At 34.2% G+C, this 18,648-nt stretch overlaps 1 protein-coding gene across 1 annotated transcript in view; it reads right to left on the reverse strand.

Moving 5' to 3' along the window:
- CYLC2 (cylicin 2) overlaps window positions 1-6,511 on the reverse strand; it is a 15,070-nt gene extending 8,559 nt beyond the window's left edge. Inside the window, exon 1 of the mRNA XM_039224424.1 lies at window positions 6,453-6,511. Within this exon, the coding sequence (XP_039080355.1) occupies window positions 6,453-6,478 (26 nt within the window). The 5' untranslated portion in view covers window positions 6,479-6,511. The remainder of the gene's footprint in view (window positions 1-6,452) is intronic.
- Window positions 6,512-18,648: the final 12,137 nt, after the last annotated feature.

An 18,648-nucleotide genomic window follows, 5' to 3' on the forward strand; every position in this document is an offset into this window, starting at 1 on the left:
TCTTGAATGCTGACAAAAACTGAGGACTGATGGATGTGGGGGGGAGGAGGGATGGGCATGGAGGAGGGCACTTTGGGGATGAGCACTGAGTGTTATGTGGAAACCAATTTGACAATAAACTATTTGTAAAAAAAAAAAATTCATCTAGTAATTTCAAGATATATAGAAGAATTTTTTTAATGTTTATTATTTTTAAGAGAGAGAGACAGAGCATCAGTGGGGTAGTGCAGAGAGAGGAAGAGCACAGCAGAGTAGGGCACAGAGAGAGACCGTTTTTGTGACTCGGATGCTTAAGCGACTGAGCCACCAGGCGCCCCGCAGAATTTTTGAAAAAAAAAATTCATAATTTAAAACTCTGAGAAAAGTAGAAATAGAAGAAACTTTCCTCAAATGTATAAAATGTCTCCAGACAATACTCATTTCTAAAATCAAACTTAATTGTGGAATGTTGACTATCTTTTCTCTAGAAACCAGATATAAGGCAAAGATGCTCACTCTTTCTAATCAACCTAGAAATCCAGACTATTTTGTTCCATAAGACATAAAACATTAAGATTGGTAAGGAAGAAGTAAAATTGTCCTTGTTCACAAAGGACATGATTGAGTGGACTATCCAGTAACACATACAAAAAGAATTATGGAGGAGGGGGCACCTGGATGGCTTAGTCAGTTAAACATCTGACTTTTGGTTGATTCTTGGTTTCAGTTCAGGTCATGATCTAACAGTTCTTGAGCTCAAGTCCCATGTTGGCCTCTATGCTGACAATACAGAGCCTCCTTGGGATTCTCTATCTCTCTCTCTCTCCCCTTTCCCTGCTTGTGATCTCTCTCTCTCTCATAAGAAATAAACTAGGGTACCTGGGTGGCTCAGTCAGTTAAGTGTCCAACTTGGGCTCAGATCATGACCTCATGGTTCTTGAGTTCAAGCCGTGCATCGGGCTTTGTACTGAAGGCTCAGGGCCTGGAGCCTGCTTCAGATTCTGTGTCTCCCTCTCTTCCTGCCCCTCCCCCACTGGTGCTCTGTCTCTGTCTCTCAAACATAAACAAATGTTTAAAAAAATTTTAAATAATGATGGAGCACCTGGGTGGCTCAGTCGGTTAAGCGTCCGACTTCGGCTCAGGTCATGATCTCACAGTTCGTGGGTTCGAGCCCCGCGTCGGTCTTTGTGCTGACAGGCAGCTCAGAGCCTGGAGACTGCTTCAGATTCCATATCTCCCTCTCTCTCTGACCCTCCTCTGCTCACGCTGTCTCTCTCTCTCTCTCTCTCAGAAATAAATAAAACATTTAAAAAAATTTAAATAATGAAAATAAATAAAAATAAATAAACTTAATAAAAATAATTAGAGCTGTTAAGTAAATGTAATAAGATTATTAGATACAGGCTCCAATTACATAAATTATGAAATCTTGTCATTTATAACAACATGGATGAAATTGAATGTATTATGCTAAGCAAAAAAAGTCAGAGAAAGACAAATACAATATGCTTTCACTCATATGTGGAATTTAAGAAACAGACCAGATGAACATAGGGGAAGGGAAGGGAAAATAAGAAAAAAACGGAGGCAAACCATAAGAGACCCTTAAATACAGAGAACAAACTGAAGATTTCTGGGGATGTTGGGTGGGGGAATGGCCAAAATGGGTGATAAGAATTAAGGACGGCACTTGTTGGGATGAGCACTGGGTGTTATATGTAAGTGATGAATCACTAAATTATTCTCTTGAAACCATTATTACACTATATGTTAACTAACTTAGATTTAAATAAAATTTAATAAATAAATAAAAATATATTTTTATAACTAGAAACATTAGAAAGTATAAATTTAAGAAAACTGTAATTTGCAATAACATAAAAAACTATTTAGAAGTAAATTTATTGAAATATTTGCAAGAAAACTAAGGGGCATTTGGGTAGCTCAGTCGGTTAAATGTCTGACTTTGTCTCAGGTCATGATCTCATAGTTCACAAGTTCGAGCCTTGCATCAGGCTCTCTGCTGTCAGCATATAGCCTGCTTGAGATCCTCTGTCCCCTTTCTGCCTCCCCTGCTCATGCTCGCTCTCACTCACTTGCTCTCTCTCTCAAAAATAAACATTAAAAGGGTGCCTGGGTCGCTCCGTCGGTAAAGCATCCAAATTTGGCTCAGGTCATGATCTCTCAGTCTGTGAGATCATGGGGCTCTGTGCTGACAGCTCGGAGCCTGGGTACTGCTTCAGATTCTCTCTCTCTTGCTCTTGCTCTCTCTCTCTCTCTGCATCTCTCTCACCTGCGCTCTCTGTCTCTCTCTGTCTCTCTCTCTCTCTCTATCTCTCTCTCTCTCAAAAATAAACATTAGGGGCACCTGGGTGGCTCAGTTGGTTAAGCGTCTGACTTCGGCTCAGGTCATGATCTTGCAGTTCGTGGGTTTGAGCCCTGCTGTAGGGCTCTGTGCCGACGGCTAGCTCAGAGCCTGGAGCCTGTTTCGGATTCTGTGTTTCCCTCTCTCTCTGACCCTTCCCTGGTCATGTGCGTGCTCTCTCTCTCTCTCTCTCTCTCAGAAATAAATAAAACATTTTAAAAAATTATAAGAAAAAAAATAAAAAATAAAAAAGAATTAAAGAAGAAAACTAAAAATGTTCTTCAAGAATCTTTCAGGAAAATTTTGTGTGTGTGTGTGTGTGTGTGTGTATGCATATGTATAAACCTATATTTTTATTCATATATATAATATATAATATTTCTTATTCAGAACATCCTTTGTATTTTCTACCTACTAGAACAGATAAAATTAAAAATTAATGACATAAATAGTCAGCAACAGTGTAGAGCATCTGACATGTTCAGCATTGGTGGTGATATAAAATGGTACAACTACTTTGGAATACCACTTGATATTTGTAAAATAAAGCTAAACATACACATGCTATATGTATGACTCAACATTTCCAGTATAGATTGCCCAAGATAAATTTACAGAAAGACCTGAACAAAATATGTATAGCAGCTTTATTCATAATAACCCAAAACTAAAGTAACTCAAAAATCCATCAACAGGAGAATAGAAAAACTAGGTGTGGCATATTCATGTAATGTGACACTGCTTGCAATGTAAAGGAATGTACTGCTGATAATATGCAACATGAATGAATCAAAAAGAAATTATACTGAAAGAAAAAAATCCAGAAACATATATACTGTATGATGTCATTTGTATGAATTTTCAAGCCTAGGCAAGCCTCTCTATTGTAATTTAACAGCCCTTTGTGGGGGTGGGGGAGAGTGGATTGAATGGAAAGTGACACAATGTAACTTAATGGTGAGGTTGAAAATTCCTGTTTCTTAAGGTTGGTTAGGTTAGGGTTAGTGACAAATAAATTTAGTTCTCTTTTGTTTTCACTGGGAAGAGTTTATAGTACCCCAAAATAGTCATTATCAGAAGTCATCTCCTTCATCCATTTTGCCCATCCCCACAATCCTCCTTCCCTCTGAAAACCATCAGTTTGTTCTCTGTATTTATAGGTCTGATTCTGCATTTTGTTTTAGATTCTACGTGTGTGTGAGCTTTACGTAAAGAAGGTACCCATTGTTAGCATTGTGGAACTTCTGTATTCATGACTTAGAAAGGGAAGCTGGGTTTAGGTTTTTCTAAATAAAAAACTGAGACCCCAAAGTAGGAGACTTGTGGAAGTTTATTTTTTACAACAAAAATCTGTTTTTATATTACCACTGGAAATAGATTGTGGGTATTTTTTGCCTTGTAAAGGAGTAAACATTTAACTGCATTTGTGGGATTTTTTTTCTTCTTAGTCTGAAAATTTTTAATCTTGGTATACAATAAACCTGCTCTTATTCTTGCCTTTAACTGTATCTCTGGTATGTCTTTAAAATGTCTAACAAATTCAAAGAATAAGGGCTCTCAGTTTTGTGATATCTTCTTTAGTTTAATTTGAAATGGCTACAGTCATTCCATGTGAGTATCACAAAATATCCTGCCAACTTACTTGATTTTTGTATTCTGCATCAGATATATGAGAAGGCCATAAAGTACTTGGCAGAAAGTTTTTCAGGGACTGACTGGGTCTGAGTCACTCTTGTATTTGCTCTAGAGGTCTTTTTTTTAAGGCAAAGCTCAATTGCCACATGGTTATTTTCTTGGTGAAGGATGGCTCTAGGTGTAGTATGGTGAAATTTGCTGTCTTTTTCCTGACATTTTCTAGGGTAGTGTTTCTTAACTTATTACTGCCTTGCCCCAGTGGACATTTGCAATGTCTGAGATATTTTTATCACAGTTGTGTGTATCTTTTGGTATTAGGGGGGTCGGGGGTAGGTAATGTGGGCAGTATACACACAGTGCTGATAGTGACACCTAGTAGGTAGAAACCAGGGATGCTGCTAGCTGCTTACACTGCAGAGTACCTCCCTGCCCCCTGCCCAGTCCTCAACTCCTCAACTCCAATAAGGACTTATCCTTCCTAAAATGTGAATACTGCTAAGATTTATAAACCTTGTTTTATATAAAGGTGAGTTCCTAGGCAAGAATAATTCCTAGGCAAGATGGTAGGGAAGGACCTTAGTAATGCAACTCAAGGGACGAAAAAAATAAAATATACCATTGATATGGGATCCAGAAGTTAACACTGGAAGTTTAAGAAGTTCAGAGTTTTAGATAGCCCCACTCTTTGTGAAAATCTCCCTCACTTCCTTTAGAAACCTTAGGTCTATTCAGTATTAGAAATGGAAGGATTGAGTTGATTGACACAATGTGAGTTGGAGGAAAAGGCAAGAAGAGGAGAAACGCTTGAATGGTGCTGTTGAGGTTTGGATGAACAAGGGTATTAAAGAGTACTAAGTGGGGAGAGGAAAAACTGAACTCAAAGAAGAAAATTCCCTTTATCAACCATAAGTTGATAGCCATGACACAGAAATATAAGTCCAAAATTAAGGTTCTGTAATAGACTTCAGAGGAAAATTGTCTTCTGCATCTCAGATTCTCTTTTAACTGAGTTGAAAGTAGCCACTAGAACCCAAGGAAATATGAGAATTTGTTATTAAGAATTTATATGTGTTTCATTAGCTAACAATGAAGTTATTTGATTATGAATTTAACCACACTTTCCTTCTATGATACATGAGAGCTTTAGGATTATACCATAAAACAATATAAAGAAATAGTCATAAAACTAAAAATAATTTTTTAACTTTTGCATGAAGTTCTCTGAAAGTCACACACTGCTCATGATAATAGTAATGCCATCAATAATTTATTGTGCTTCAACATTTTAAAGTAATTATTATATGGTGTAATTCTGTCATATTATGTGCCCAAAGTACAGATTGCTTTGTAATCCTCCAGCCTTTAATTATTACAAATACATTGAACTCTTTTACTCATGGTATTCCTTTAAAGTCGTGATTGAATTCTATGTAGTAAGCACTAGAGACTTTTAAAACCAGTTGTGTTTCTTTTCAAGAGTTGTATTTTATTTTTCCTTCAAAAGTACTGTCCAAAAGAAAAACCAGTTACACTCTCCTTTCTATTTCATAGTTCCACACCTTGGCCTTTGTTCCGAGCCTATGTAGTTAAAAGGCTTACTTAATGGAAGGTCTTCTTTCCTTACGTTATTGTAACACAACAGAAATTAAGCATAAGGAAACTGCTATCATCAAACTTCCCATGTCTGGATAATCTGCTTTTCATTACAAAGTATTTTTGCATACTCAGTATTTCTCAAGGGGAATACTGTTAGTATTTAATTGGTCTTATTTCTATTGGGATGCCCCACTTATTACCAAAGGTTTAGCATCCTTGATCCATGCCCTCAAAAAGCCAGTAGACTCCTCAGTCATTGTGACATTAAAAAACAAAAACACAGAGAGCCTCAGTGGCTTAGTCGGTTGAGCAACTGACTCTTGATTTGAGCTCAGGTCACGATCACATGGTTTATGAGCTTGAACCCCACATCAAGCTCTGTGGTGGCAGTGAGGAGCTTGCATGGGATTCTCTCTCTCCCTCTCTACAGTGCCCCTCCCTCACTCACACACTCTCTCTGTCAAAACTAAAGTTAAAACAAAACGAAACAGAAAACCAAACCAAACCAAAACAAAAAAAGTTCCTATAGATTTCCAAATAGTCTTCAAGGAGGTGATAATTCCCTGAATGAGAACCACGAATTATTTTATTCTGTATGTTATGAAATACAATATGATAAAAAATGAAGTAAGGATCACATTCAAAAAGACTTATCCAAAACTATGCATATATTTCACTGAAATGAATCAAATAAGTCTTGGATCAAAGCAGCCTATGATGTTGCTTGAGAATGTATGTGTCTGCTAAACACATACTCTCTTGTTTATAATAATAGACAAGAATAATGATGGGCATCTCTTTACACTAGAGAATAAATATAAAACTAACTACAGCATTTCAGTTATTTTAAAACATAAAATTTGACAAGAGGACTTACAATCTTGGAACAGACATTTCCCCCATCTATGATTTGCCAGGACTTAAGTAAGCACTCTAAGTTCAAAATAGTGATGTTGAGAGGTGACATCATAAAGAGACCAAGAGCACTGGGAGTTAAGGGGGAAATGAGCTATCACTTTGACATATATTATGTTCTTTAATATTCGGTCTAAGTTTTGTGTTTTCTTTATTTCATTGTTACTATGAGACTACACCTGATGGTTGAAAAATAACCAGTTGGTTTTACATCTTACTAAAATTCTTATTTCAATTTTTCATGTACTTTTTATTTATTGACTGATACGACATAAAAGATGAATTTGAGTATCTGTTAAAATAAATTGTAATCCTAACTTCCCTGATATTCATATGTATTTTGTTAAATTCTTTGCATAACTTCGTGCCTTTTACCTTTTCCCATCTTAAACACATGAATTGCTCATAGATAAGAGATTTTAAAGAAGGCTAGGTGTTTATTAAAATTATCAACTTAGGAGCACCTCAGTAGCTCAGTCAGTTAGTTAAGTGTCTGACTTTTGATTTTGGCTCATATCATGATCTCATAGTTCACGAGCCTTGGACTCTGTGCTGGCAGTGTGAAGCCGGCTTGGGATTCCTTTTCTCTACCCCTTCCTACTTCTTTCTCTCTTTCTCTCAAAATAAACCAGAAAAAATTTTATTTAATTATCAAGTTACTGATAGATCTGAGTTAGATCATTTTTACTATACCCACTACTCCACCCCATTAACAGATGAATGCAAATACAAGTAGTATTTGAACATGCTGTCATTATCTAGCTCCATTTAGGAAATTTTAGCTGATTTTTTTTTCCTCTTAAGGAATAGTTTCATTAAACTTCAGCTACTGTAGGAGATCAACTACAAAACTCTCAGTGGTTTTAACTCAGTGAAAGTTTTTATCTTATGTCTCAGACCATGGTAAATTCTAGAGTGGTTGAGGTAGGAGGTTTCCAGAACAAGATTAAAATTTTTTTAATGTTTATTTTTGAGAGAGAGTAAGCAAGCAAGGGAGGGTAGAGAGAGAAGGAGACACAGAGTTCAAAGTAGCTCCAGGCTCCAGGCTGTCAGCACAGAGCCAGACACGGGCTCAAACCCAAGAACCGTTAGATCATGACCTGAGGTGAAGTCAGATGCTTAACTGACTAAACCACCCAGGCACTTCTCCATAACAATATTTAATAATTCAGGTTTCTCTGATTTAATTTCTTCATTATCTACCAACTTACACTATTGATGCTGTTGTTTTCTGGCAAATGATGATTAGCAAACAGTATGATTTTTAAATCCACAATATTTTATTAAAATTTTATAATAAGTACCTGGTTATGAAAGTATATACATCCAGTGCATTTCTTCTGTCAGCATGTGGTAAGGTCCAGAACATGACTGGGCAGCCAACAATGCTTGCCTTCTGCACCATGACCGACCTCTTGAATTAATCTCTCACTGTCATTTTAACTGTGTGTGAGCTTTTAAGATCTCAGAGAGCTAATGATCTTTTTATTGTAAGCTTGCATTAATTTTCTATTGCTGTATAAAAATTACCGCAAACTTAGTGTTATAATAACAAAATACATTTATAATCCTTAATTCTGGGGGCACCCAGGTGGCTCATTTGACTAAGCTTCTGACTTCGGCTCTGTTCATGATCTCACGGTTCATGAGTTGAGCCCCATGTGGGGTCTCATCTGACAGCTCAGAGCCCGTAGCCTGCTTCAGATTCTGTGTCACCCTCTCTCTCTCTCTCTGTCTCTCTCTCTGTCTCTCTCTCTCTCTGCCCCTCCCCCCACTCTCTGTCTTTAAAAATGAGCATTAAACACATTTATAATCTCATAATTCTGTAGTTCAGATCTCAGGAAAATTCAGTTGGTTCCTCTTCTCAGTGTCTTATAGGCTGAATTCAATTTGTTGACTAGTCTCTTATCTGGAGGCTCTGAGAAAGAATCTATTTCCAAGTAACATTCTAGTTGGCAGAATTCAGTTTCAGTGGCTGGTTCTGATGTCTGTGTTTTCTTGTGTGTTATCACTGTCAGCTACTATTTGCTTCTAGAAGCTGCCTACATTCCTTCTCAGATGATCCCTTCCCGCTTCAAACCAGCTGTTTCAAGTCCTCCTCTGAGTTCATAATCTGTGTTCTTTTTCTCCATTTTCCACTGCTACCAGATGAGGAAAATTTTATCTTCTAAACAGCTTATTGCATACATTAGGCCCCTGTAAATATCTCTGAAGGTCACCTGTCCCTCATAACGTAGCATAACCCTAGGGATAATATCTCTTCATATTCATAAGAGTGAATGCTATGCTCAATATGAAGGTTCATTTGGGGGTCATTCTTCAAATTCGGCCTACCATAAAGCCAAAATTAAACTAAAGCCTTATTTTATTTGAGGCTTATGAGAAATATATCAGCCTCATATATATTATTTTTATGTCCTAAGATTTTGCCAAGGTTTATCCAGCAGCACTGTGATTAAATACAAGAATTTTATTGTTATTTTTTAAAAGGCCATTCAGCTTAGTAAGTATATCCTCAAATATAAATATTGTACTTAAAAACTGTATGTGTGAAATAAAAATATTAAAGTATAAATATATATATTTTAAGTGTTTTATAGGTCATGAATAATTTGTGTATTTTAACCCCTTTTTTCTCATAATGATACAGTATAAAGTAGGAACAGTTGGTCCGTGATATTTAAGTTATTTCCCAAGATTCTATAATAGCTTACCAATGTAAAAGCAGGGTTATATAATTTTGCCCATAAAATATAGATAGATAGATTCTTTAAGTTTGTGATGGTTTCAAAGTTTCGTATAATTATGAATGTATGCATACATATATAGATATATATGATTTATTAACTTATTTATGTATCCATCCATGTATCATCAACTTCTTTATTTCTGCATTGCTTAAAAGATTTAAGACACCTAACAGGGTATATAAATGTAAATATAAAATTATTATATACAATTTGTTTTGTATATAGTAGTTTGTATCATTATTGTAAAAACCACAAAATTGTGTAAATATATAATTTTTTATTATGTTTAAATGTACCTAAATCTTAAGTGATCAGCATGATAAAATATTGTAAAATGAACAAAGTTTTTAGCAATGATCTCAGTTACAAATAGATTATGATCTACTCAATTTGTTAACCTTATGCCCTCCACAAAGGTGACCACCACTATCATAACTATTATAACTATTACACTATTAATTTGTCTGTTTTTGGAATCTGTATAATAATATGTAATATGTACTTTCTTTAATGTGGATTCTTTCAGTATATACTTTATATTCATTTATATAAGTTGCATATATTTGTAGTTCATAATTTTTCTGTAAGTGTAATTACTTGTGTATTATAGCATTATATGTGTATAACATTGTTTATACATTCTAAAATTGATGAATTTATTTTACATCTAATTTTTAACTATTTTGTTATGGACAATTTTTCATATGTATTTTGGCAGACATGATCATATGTTTATGTTGATATATATCATTTATAAACATATTTGATGGTGGGGTTATTGATGCTCAACTTTAGACAATGCCAAATAATTTCCCAAAGTGTCTATAACACTGGCAGTGTATGAGATCTCCTGTTTATCCACATCCCCTCAACAGTGGTTTTTATGAATTATTTTAATTTTAGCTACTTTGAAGGAATGTGATTATATATCACTGTTGTTTTAAATTGCATTTTCCTGATTATTAATGATTAGGAACACTGGTGAAAGAGCAGGTTTAGGGAAAACAACAACAACACATAATCTACCAAAGGAGAAAAATAAGAATTATAGCAAACTTTTCGTTAAAAAATTATGTAAGCCATAGATGTATTAAAAGCAAAAGAGAAATATATATAACATATTGAAATAATAATTAGAATGGGCTCATGGATGGTTCAGTCAGTTAAGTGTCTACCGCTTGATTTTGGTTTAGGTCATGATCTCACTGTTTGCAGGATCAAGCTCTGCATCAGTACAGAGCCTGCTTGGGATTCTCTCTTTCAACATCTCTTTCTGCCCCGCCCCTGCTCATGCTCAGCCACTCTCCAAAAAAAATAAACATTAAAAAATATTTTAAAAATAAATAATAACTAGAAGTTGGAATGACTCTATTGCCATTGTACAGTGTAGGTATCAGATCAAGATATAACCAAGGATTCAGAACATTACCTAAGGGCACCTGGGTGGCACAGTTGGTTAAGTGCCTTTTTTATGGCTAATATTCCTGTGTGTGTGTGTGTGTGTATCTTAAATCTATTTTATCCATTTATCTCTCAATGAACACTTGGATTGCTTTCATTCTTTGGCTATTGTAAGCAATTCATTAATAAACATGGATGCATATATCTTTAGGAATTAGTGGTTTTCATTTATATTGGGTAGATACCCAGCATTGGAATTACTGGGCCATATGGTAATTCTATTTCTATACTGTTATCCACAGTGGGTGTACCAGTTTGCATTGCTACCAGCTGTGCATGACTGTTCCTTTTTCTCTACATCGTTGTTACCATTTGTTGTTTCTTGTGTTTTCTTTTTTAGCCATTCTGACTGGTGTGAGACGATAGTTCAGTGTGGTTTTGATTTATGTTTCTCTGATGAGAAGTGATGTTGAACATTTTTTCATGTGTTTCATGGCCATCTTTATGTCTTCTTTGAAGACATGCCTGGATCATAAAAAGTTGCTTTGGTTTCAAGCATGACTATGTGTCCATTGAAATATATTTGTTTAATATTTCTATGCATTGATAAATTATTAGAGATTTTATTGTCATGTGCTCCGTTCACTGCCTACCACAGGTTATGTGTTTCTAAAGGCATCTGTGGATTTGAAGGTAGACCTTGACTTAACTAATGAAGTAACCTCTGAATTTTCACATCAAATATGAATATGTAAATATGGAGGGATTCTCAGTGAGTTGAAACAGAAGTATTTTCCTGCTTCCTATAATGACGGATGCAGACAAACTTCACAGCTTCTTATATATTTGTGAATCATCAGTAGCTCTATATTTAAAATCTGAAGATACCTCAGATCCATTTAAGAAACTACCTGATTATAGTCTACAGGGATTAAGGAAATTTAACAGGTGGCCTCTCTGTGACACTTAGAATTTCCTTTCTTTAAGCTAATGTCACCTATTTAGGAAGCATCAAGAGAGGTCTGCCTCTTACCTGCTGCCTGGAAGAAAATACATGATTAAAAACTATTTTTTGAATAAATTAATAATTAGAAATCAAATAAACAGGATCAAGTAAATAAGTGCTAGGGTCTTTACCAGTGTCTTCTTGGAAACACAACTTAACGTTTTGAAAGAGGCAGTTAGTGTGGGCTTATCACCCCCTTGTCCAAATGTCTGCAAAGTTGAGTGTCAAAGTAGTCTCATAAAACATATGTGTATTAATAAAGTTAGATTGAGTGTTTTAAGGCATGATGAATTTTGACATATTGAAAGAATAAAGTTATTGCCATAGAAAATGTATTTCCAAAATACTGATTAACCTGTATCAGTATAGAAAAGATCTAGCCATTCCTGTTCTCAAAATTTTATCAGTAAATATAGACAAAATTATTGATAATCTCTAAGGACTTTTTTATTGAAGTATAGTTCACATACAATGATGCATAGTGATTCAACAAATTTATACTATCTCTAAGAACCTTAGATGTCTAAACCAGTGATTTGCTGTGCTCCATTAAACTCAAGAATTAATGTAGCTCCTCTCCCCCATTTAATGGTTGTTACTAATATGCATCTTTCTGTTCGGAAATATTTCTTTAGCATATATGGAATCACTTTGAGAACCTATTAAATACTAATTGTTGGGACTCAACTCCAGAGTTTCTCATTTGATGATTCTTTAATAGACTTGTTAGTTTGCATTTCTAACGATTTCTCAGATGGATATAATGCTTCTTTCTGGTCAGGGAACCATGTTGAAAAAACTCTTGTTATGATATGACTTGATAAATTCATAATGATTATTAAATTTTGTTTTAGGACATTGTTAGAGTAGAGTGAGTCATTATTACCATATGTAAACATCTATTAGTCTGACAAATCACATTGTCTTTTTTTGTAGAAAAATGAAAATATCTTCCTTCTGTATTAAAAGACTGCATATAAAATTTATTCATCATTTGCAGATACTTTCCATAAGGAGTAATCTAGGAAAATAAAAACATGGATAAGAATTCTTAGTTCATCTTTTAATACATTTTATACTAGATTTCATGTATTCTGTGAAAACCAAGAGAATGAAAATGCTATTGGATAAACAGTTTGTCATCAATGACATTTATCCATAAATCATTTTTTGGCTTGGAAAATTAACTAGACTGCATAGTTAGAAGATTGCTTTTCTTCCTTTGTGTTTGGCTGCAAATTTGTTAGCTTCACTATCTTTTTCCCTTTACAAATGTATTTTTTGGTAATTTACCTGAGTGACAGTAATTAAATGGTTAGTGAAAGGGATGTTTAAACATGCAAAATATAACATATGCAAAAATTTTTTTTGCTATGCCAAGTACAGAAAAATGGATATAAATGACAATGATAGAACAAAATACACTGCCTTGAAGATAAATGATTTTGATCACAGAATCTTCTTTTTCAACTACTCCATTTAACTTTGATGTTAAAATGCATCTGTTTTATTTGTTTGGTGATTATTTTCCAAATGCAAATATCTGTCAAACTCAGGCATTTTTTTATACTGTCAGTGTCAAAACATAGTATTTCTGAACATAGGATTCTAGAGAAACCACTTTGGCTAGATCAGTTGTCATAGTATTACATAGGTCCAGTTACTCATAAAACACGTATTTATTAAATTTCAGTTGCTTATCAGGAATTATATTATTTACAATATGCAAACAGAAGAATTTTGTTTCCTTCAATATATTAATATAGAGAAATATTGGATCAAGTAATTTCAAACAAATTTAAGAGAAATATCATGATAAAAGTAAAAATAAAAATCATCAAAGATTTACTTTAAATCTTCTTATAATTCTCTTAACAAAAGAGTTTTCATTGTTATTCTTATTATCCTGATTCTTAAGGGCAACATTTAATTAAATTTCAGAGGTTTTGAGGGGTTTTACCTAGGTAGTATGGCTCTGGAATCAGTTCTTTTAACCACTGTGCATATAAATCATAATTTTTTGTTTGTGGAAACAAATCTGAGAGATTATGTGATCACAGCGAACGAATCCTGCCCAGAGAATCCAGAAAGTAATGTGTTACAGAAAGTTAAAATTTAATCTGGTTGTCAAGTGATAAAAAGTATATGACCATCTATAAGGCCATAGAAGTATAAGAAAATCAAGGAGCACAAAAAGTAGTTTTATGTGGAACAACTTTAAGAAGAGAAAAGGTGTTGAAAGATGAAGTGACTTAGATAGCAGTAAATTTGGGATAATGTCTGTATGTAAAGAAGAATTTAGGTGATGGCAGTGGAGGGGGCAAGTGCACAGTTTAGAAATATAACAAGACAAAAGAGTGACCTTTGTGAAAACTGAATATTATGTTGTCATGGGATTCAAGGAGTTATATACCACCTATTTAGTGTCTCCATCACCCTACATGAGAAATAGACAAGGCACTAATCTTGGCTTCAGTGTTGTCATGTGTAAAAGAAAAATAATGAGCTTGGTGTTCTTTTCAGGCCCATCTCTCCTGAATCAAGACTTTTGTTAAAGCAAAAATTTATGTATGGCAGTGCCTTTCCTTTTAGATAGTTGGGTGTGTGAATAAGTAAATAACTGCAACTTGAACAGCAAATGGGTTAAATTCCTTATATTTATCAATATTATTAATAACTTTAAATGGTATTTTCTGCTTTACTTGATGTTGTTAGTGATGAACAAATTATGGAAGCCAATGTAACATAATGATAGCAGGAAAGATTTCTTATGCTCCAATAGCATAAGAAATATGCTAAGAAATAGCTAAGAAAGATTTCTTAGCTCCAATAGCTAAGTGAGGGCAATGGGAAGATTTTAAGTAAAGGTGTGATCCTTTGATTTAGAAAAGCTCATTCTTGTTAGAGTCCAGTGTAGATCCTTCAAAACTACTCTGCCTTGAGGATATTCTATGAGGAGAATAAAGGGAGTAACCATTTAAAAGATTTCTACCCATCTGAGTGTATTTAGGTTCAGTATTAGATTTCTTTAAGTTAATATTGGGCACTGTAAACTTAATATTTTCTTAATTTGGAAATGTGGTTCATAGGGTTACAATATGGATTAAACTGTGATTAGGTAGGACAAGACATAAACTATGAACATTAGAATGATAAAATATAAAGATAATAGTTTCTCTTCCCATTTCTTGTCTGATGTTCTTCAAAATGCCCAAGACACAATATTAGGGAGTAGTAGCTTCATTAGAGTAAATGCTGAGTAAAGTAAAAGAAAAGAAGCCCATTAGTTTGAGCATAAATTTTAGCATAATATTACCTTACAAACAATGGAAGTGTCATCTTAAATCTTTATCCAGGAAGCACTGAAAACTACTGCTTGGGGATTAACTTTGAGTAAGAAGCTGACTTTAGAATTCTGGTCAAATAAATGAACATTCATTCTGAATAGGAACTTTACTGTAGTCATTTTAAGAAGCGATCTATAAAAATATTATATTAAAATTAGCATATTAAAGTTTAAAAAATAAAAATGTATATTGTTATTCTTTCTTATACAAGATAAATAAGCTCATTTTACAAACTGGAATAGTCAAAATAAGAAAACTATATTTTTTCAAGAGTAAATTAAATTTTAAGAGTTATCTTCTGCCCATTGGATTATTGGTTTTGGGGGTGTTGAGTTTCGTAAGTTCTTTATGGATTTTGGATACTACCCTTAATCAACTCAGGAAACCACAGATGTTGGCTAGGATGCAGAGAAAGGGGAACCCTTTTATTCTGTTGGTAGGAATGCAAACTGGTGCAGCCAGTCAGGGAAACTGTGGAGGTTCCTCAAAAAATTAAAAATAGAACTACCCTACAACCCAGCAACTGTACTACTTGTATTTATCCAAAGGATACAAAACGCTAATTCGAAGGGGTGCATACACCACAGTGTTGATAGCACTTGCCACTTGCAACAATGTGGATGGAACTAGATGGTATTATGCTAAGTGTAATATTTCAGTCAGAGAAAGTCAAATATGTGATTTCACTCATGTGGAATTTGAGAAATTCAACAGATGAACATAGGGGAATGGAAGGAAACATAAGATAAAAATAGGGAGACAAACCATAAGAGACTCTTAAATACAGAGAACAAATTGAGGATTGCTAGAGGAGAAGTAGGTTTGGGGATGCTTTAAAAGGATGATGGGCATTAAGGAGGGCACTTTTTGGAATGAGCACTGGGTATCATATGTAAGAGATGAATCACTGAGTTCTATTCCTGAAGCCAAGACTACACTGTATGTTAACTAACTTAAATTTAAATTTGAAGAAAATTGGGTACCTGGGTAGCTCAGTTGGCTGAACATCTGACATAGGCTCAGGTCATGATCTTGCGGTTTGTGGGTTCGAGCCCTGCGTCGGGCTCTGTGCTGACAACTCAGAGCCTGGAGCCTGTCTTCAGATTCTGTGTCTCCCTTTCTCTCTGACCCTCCCCTGTTCATGCTGTCTCTCTCTCTCTCAAAAATAAATAAAAAATTAATTAATTTAAAAAAATTAAAAAGGTGCATTATACTCTGCAAAAAAAATAAATAAAAAAAAATAAAAATTTGATCCTTCTTAACAACAACAAAATCTAGCAGTTGCTTCCCTGCACTCAAAGGAGAGTAGCTGAGGTTTTCTCAAATATTTTGTTCATTTTCAAAAGATGCCAAAACAAATTTATAGCAATTTTGAAGGAAGAACGATAAAAGTTCAATCAATAAAAAATGACTTAAAAGATATGCTTTTTTGGGGCGCCTGGGTGGCTTAGTCGGTTGAGCGTCTGACTTTCGCTTAGGTCATGATCTCGCGGTTCGTGGGTTCGAGCCCCGCGTCGGGCTCTGTGCTGAGTGCCAGCTCGGAGCCTGGAGCCTGTTTCAGTCTGTGACTCCCTCTCTCTCTGACCCTCCCCTGCTCACGCTGTCTCTGTCTCTCCTAGAAATAAATAAAACATTTAAAAAAAAAAAGATATGCTTTTTGCCCTCTGGAAGATGATAGTCTATACATAAAAATAAATATATCAATATGTTTGTAACTTAAAGTGTAAGCCATAGTTGGGGTGCCTAGGTCACTCAGTCAGTTAAGCATTAGACTCTTGATCATGGCTCAGGTCATGATCTCATGGTTCATGGGACTGAGCCCTACACTGGGCTGAACACGTAGAACCTGCTTGGGATTCTCCCTCTCCCTCTTCCTCACCCATACTCACTGTCTCTCAATAAATAAATAAACTTAAAAAAAAATAAGGTGTAAGAAATAGTATTACACAGCAGAGAATGATTGATATGAATATAAGGGTTGGTATGGATACGTGTTTAGCACATCTTTATTCAAAGGTGAAAAAGTAGATTGAATATAGGTAAATAATAGTTGTTTATTTTTATAAAATACCAATGATTCACTTACCCTGTTCTCAAGTTCAAAAGTTAGCATCCATACTAAAGCTGTAGTAGAATTCAGTAAAATATTAAAGTAATTACACATGATGAATTTTGTTGTATCAAATATGTAAAATTTTGCAGTTAACTTTTTTAAAAGGAATGTAATGAGAAAAATAGTATAACAGATGTTTTATTGTTTCAGAGTTGTGTTTTTTCTAGTTCATATTTGTAAAATGAATTTATTTTTGCTGAAAATACTGGATTTTTCATTCTATACATAAAATATTAAAATAGTGTGTAAAGAGAATATACATGACATATTTATGTAGCGTGAGAATTTTCTCTAGAAGTTGAGACCTAATTTTTATTTTTTTTCCTACTGACTAGAGCATTTATAAATTAGTTTAATTCTCTACATGACTTCTCAAACATTTTGTTAGTATACAGACCTGCAGACAAAAAAAAAATACTCATTACAATTAGGATTATTTCAATTTTTCAATAATACCATCAAAATGCTCTTATACCCTGAGGGAAGATTTTAATGTTATGTGTGAAAGAAAAATGGTAGTTTGAGTGTATCAAACGTTTTTCATTGTTTTCTTACCTCTTTGTTAGGTGTTTGCAAACAGACTCTACACTATCTTTTCCTGTACTTCCTGTTAAGATTACCAAATTAATTTAAAATTCTCTGGTTCATAATACTGTTTCCATAATTCAATGAATCCATAGTACTGTTTCCATTTTACTGTATGCCTGCTTTGTCAGCACTCAACTACAAAATCTTCTTACACACAACTTTTCTCCATAGGTCCCAATAGAACACAAGATCCACAAAGGGGAATTTTAATCTCTTTTCTTCATTTTTGTGTCACTAGTTACTAGTTCTTATGTTTTTACCATATAGTGTATGCCTAATATATATGTATTGAAATAATAACGATTATTAGTCTCTCACCAACATACACTGGCCCCAAATTTATATCCTCCTCATTACACATCTCCTGGATATATCTTCAACTCAGCTACATTTTTATCACCACTCAAAGTAAGTCAACTTAAGCCTATTTCAGCTGAAATTCCAAGTTTTTTCCTTCTTTATTTTCATTATAATTAATAGATATTATCTGACACCTGTCTCCTACTTAGGCTATTAAATGACTTCAAAAATACCATTATTAGAATATTTAAAGCTAGCATATATCCTATTGTGATTTGACATACATTTCTGTGTTCAACAAGAGATTAATCCATGGAGGACCTCTGGCAAATCATAATTAATTGGTATGGAAATATATATGCATAAATTTCATCTGATTCTCAAAAGAATCTTTGTCTTCACAAAACCAGTAATTTCAAAAATTTGACCATGACTCACAACAATATACTTTTTGTTTATCTTGACCAGTATACTCATATGTATATGAATACAAAAAAGTTTATTATAAAAAATTATCCCCTTTTATGAATGAGCCATTTTTTCATTTTCTATTATTTCTTTTCTTTCTATTGTTTTAGTACATTTAGCTTATCACTTAAAATACTGGTCAGAGATTCTTAAACAAAATCTGTAACCCAGAGGCAGGTCATATA

This window comes from Hyaena hyaena, unplaced genomic scaffold (assembly GCF_003009895.1).
Source record: "Hyaena hyaena isolate Hyena2069 unplaced genomic scaffold, ASM300989v1 scaffold_1633, whole genome shotgun sequence".
Classification (NCBI taxonomy): domain Eukaryota; kingdom Metazoa; phylum Chordata; class Mammalia; order Carnivora; family Hyaenidae; genus Hyaena; species Hyaena hyaena.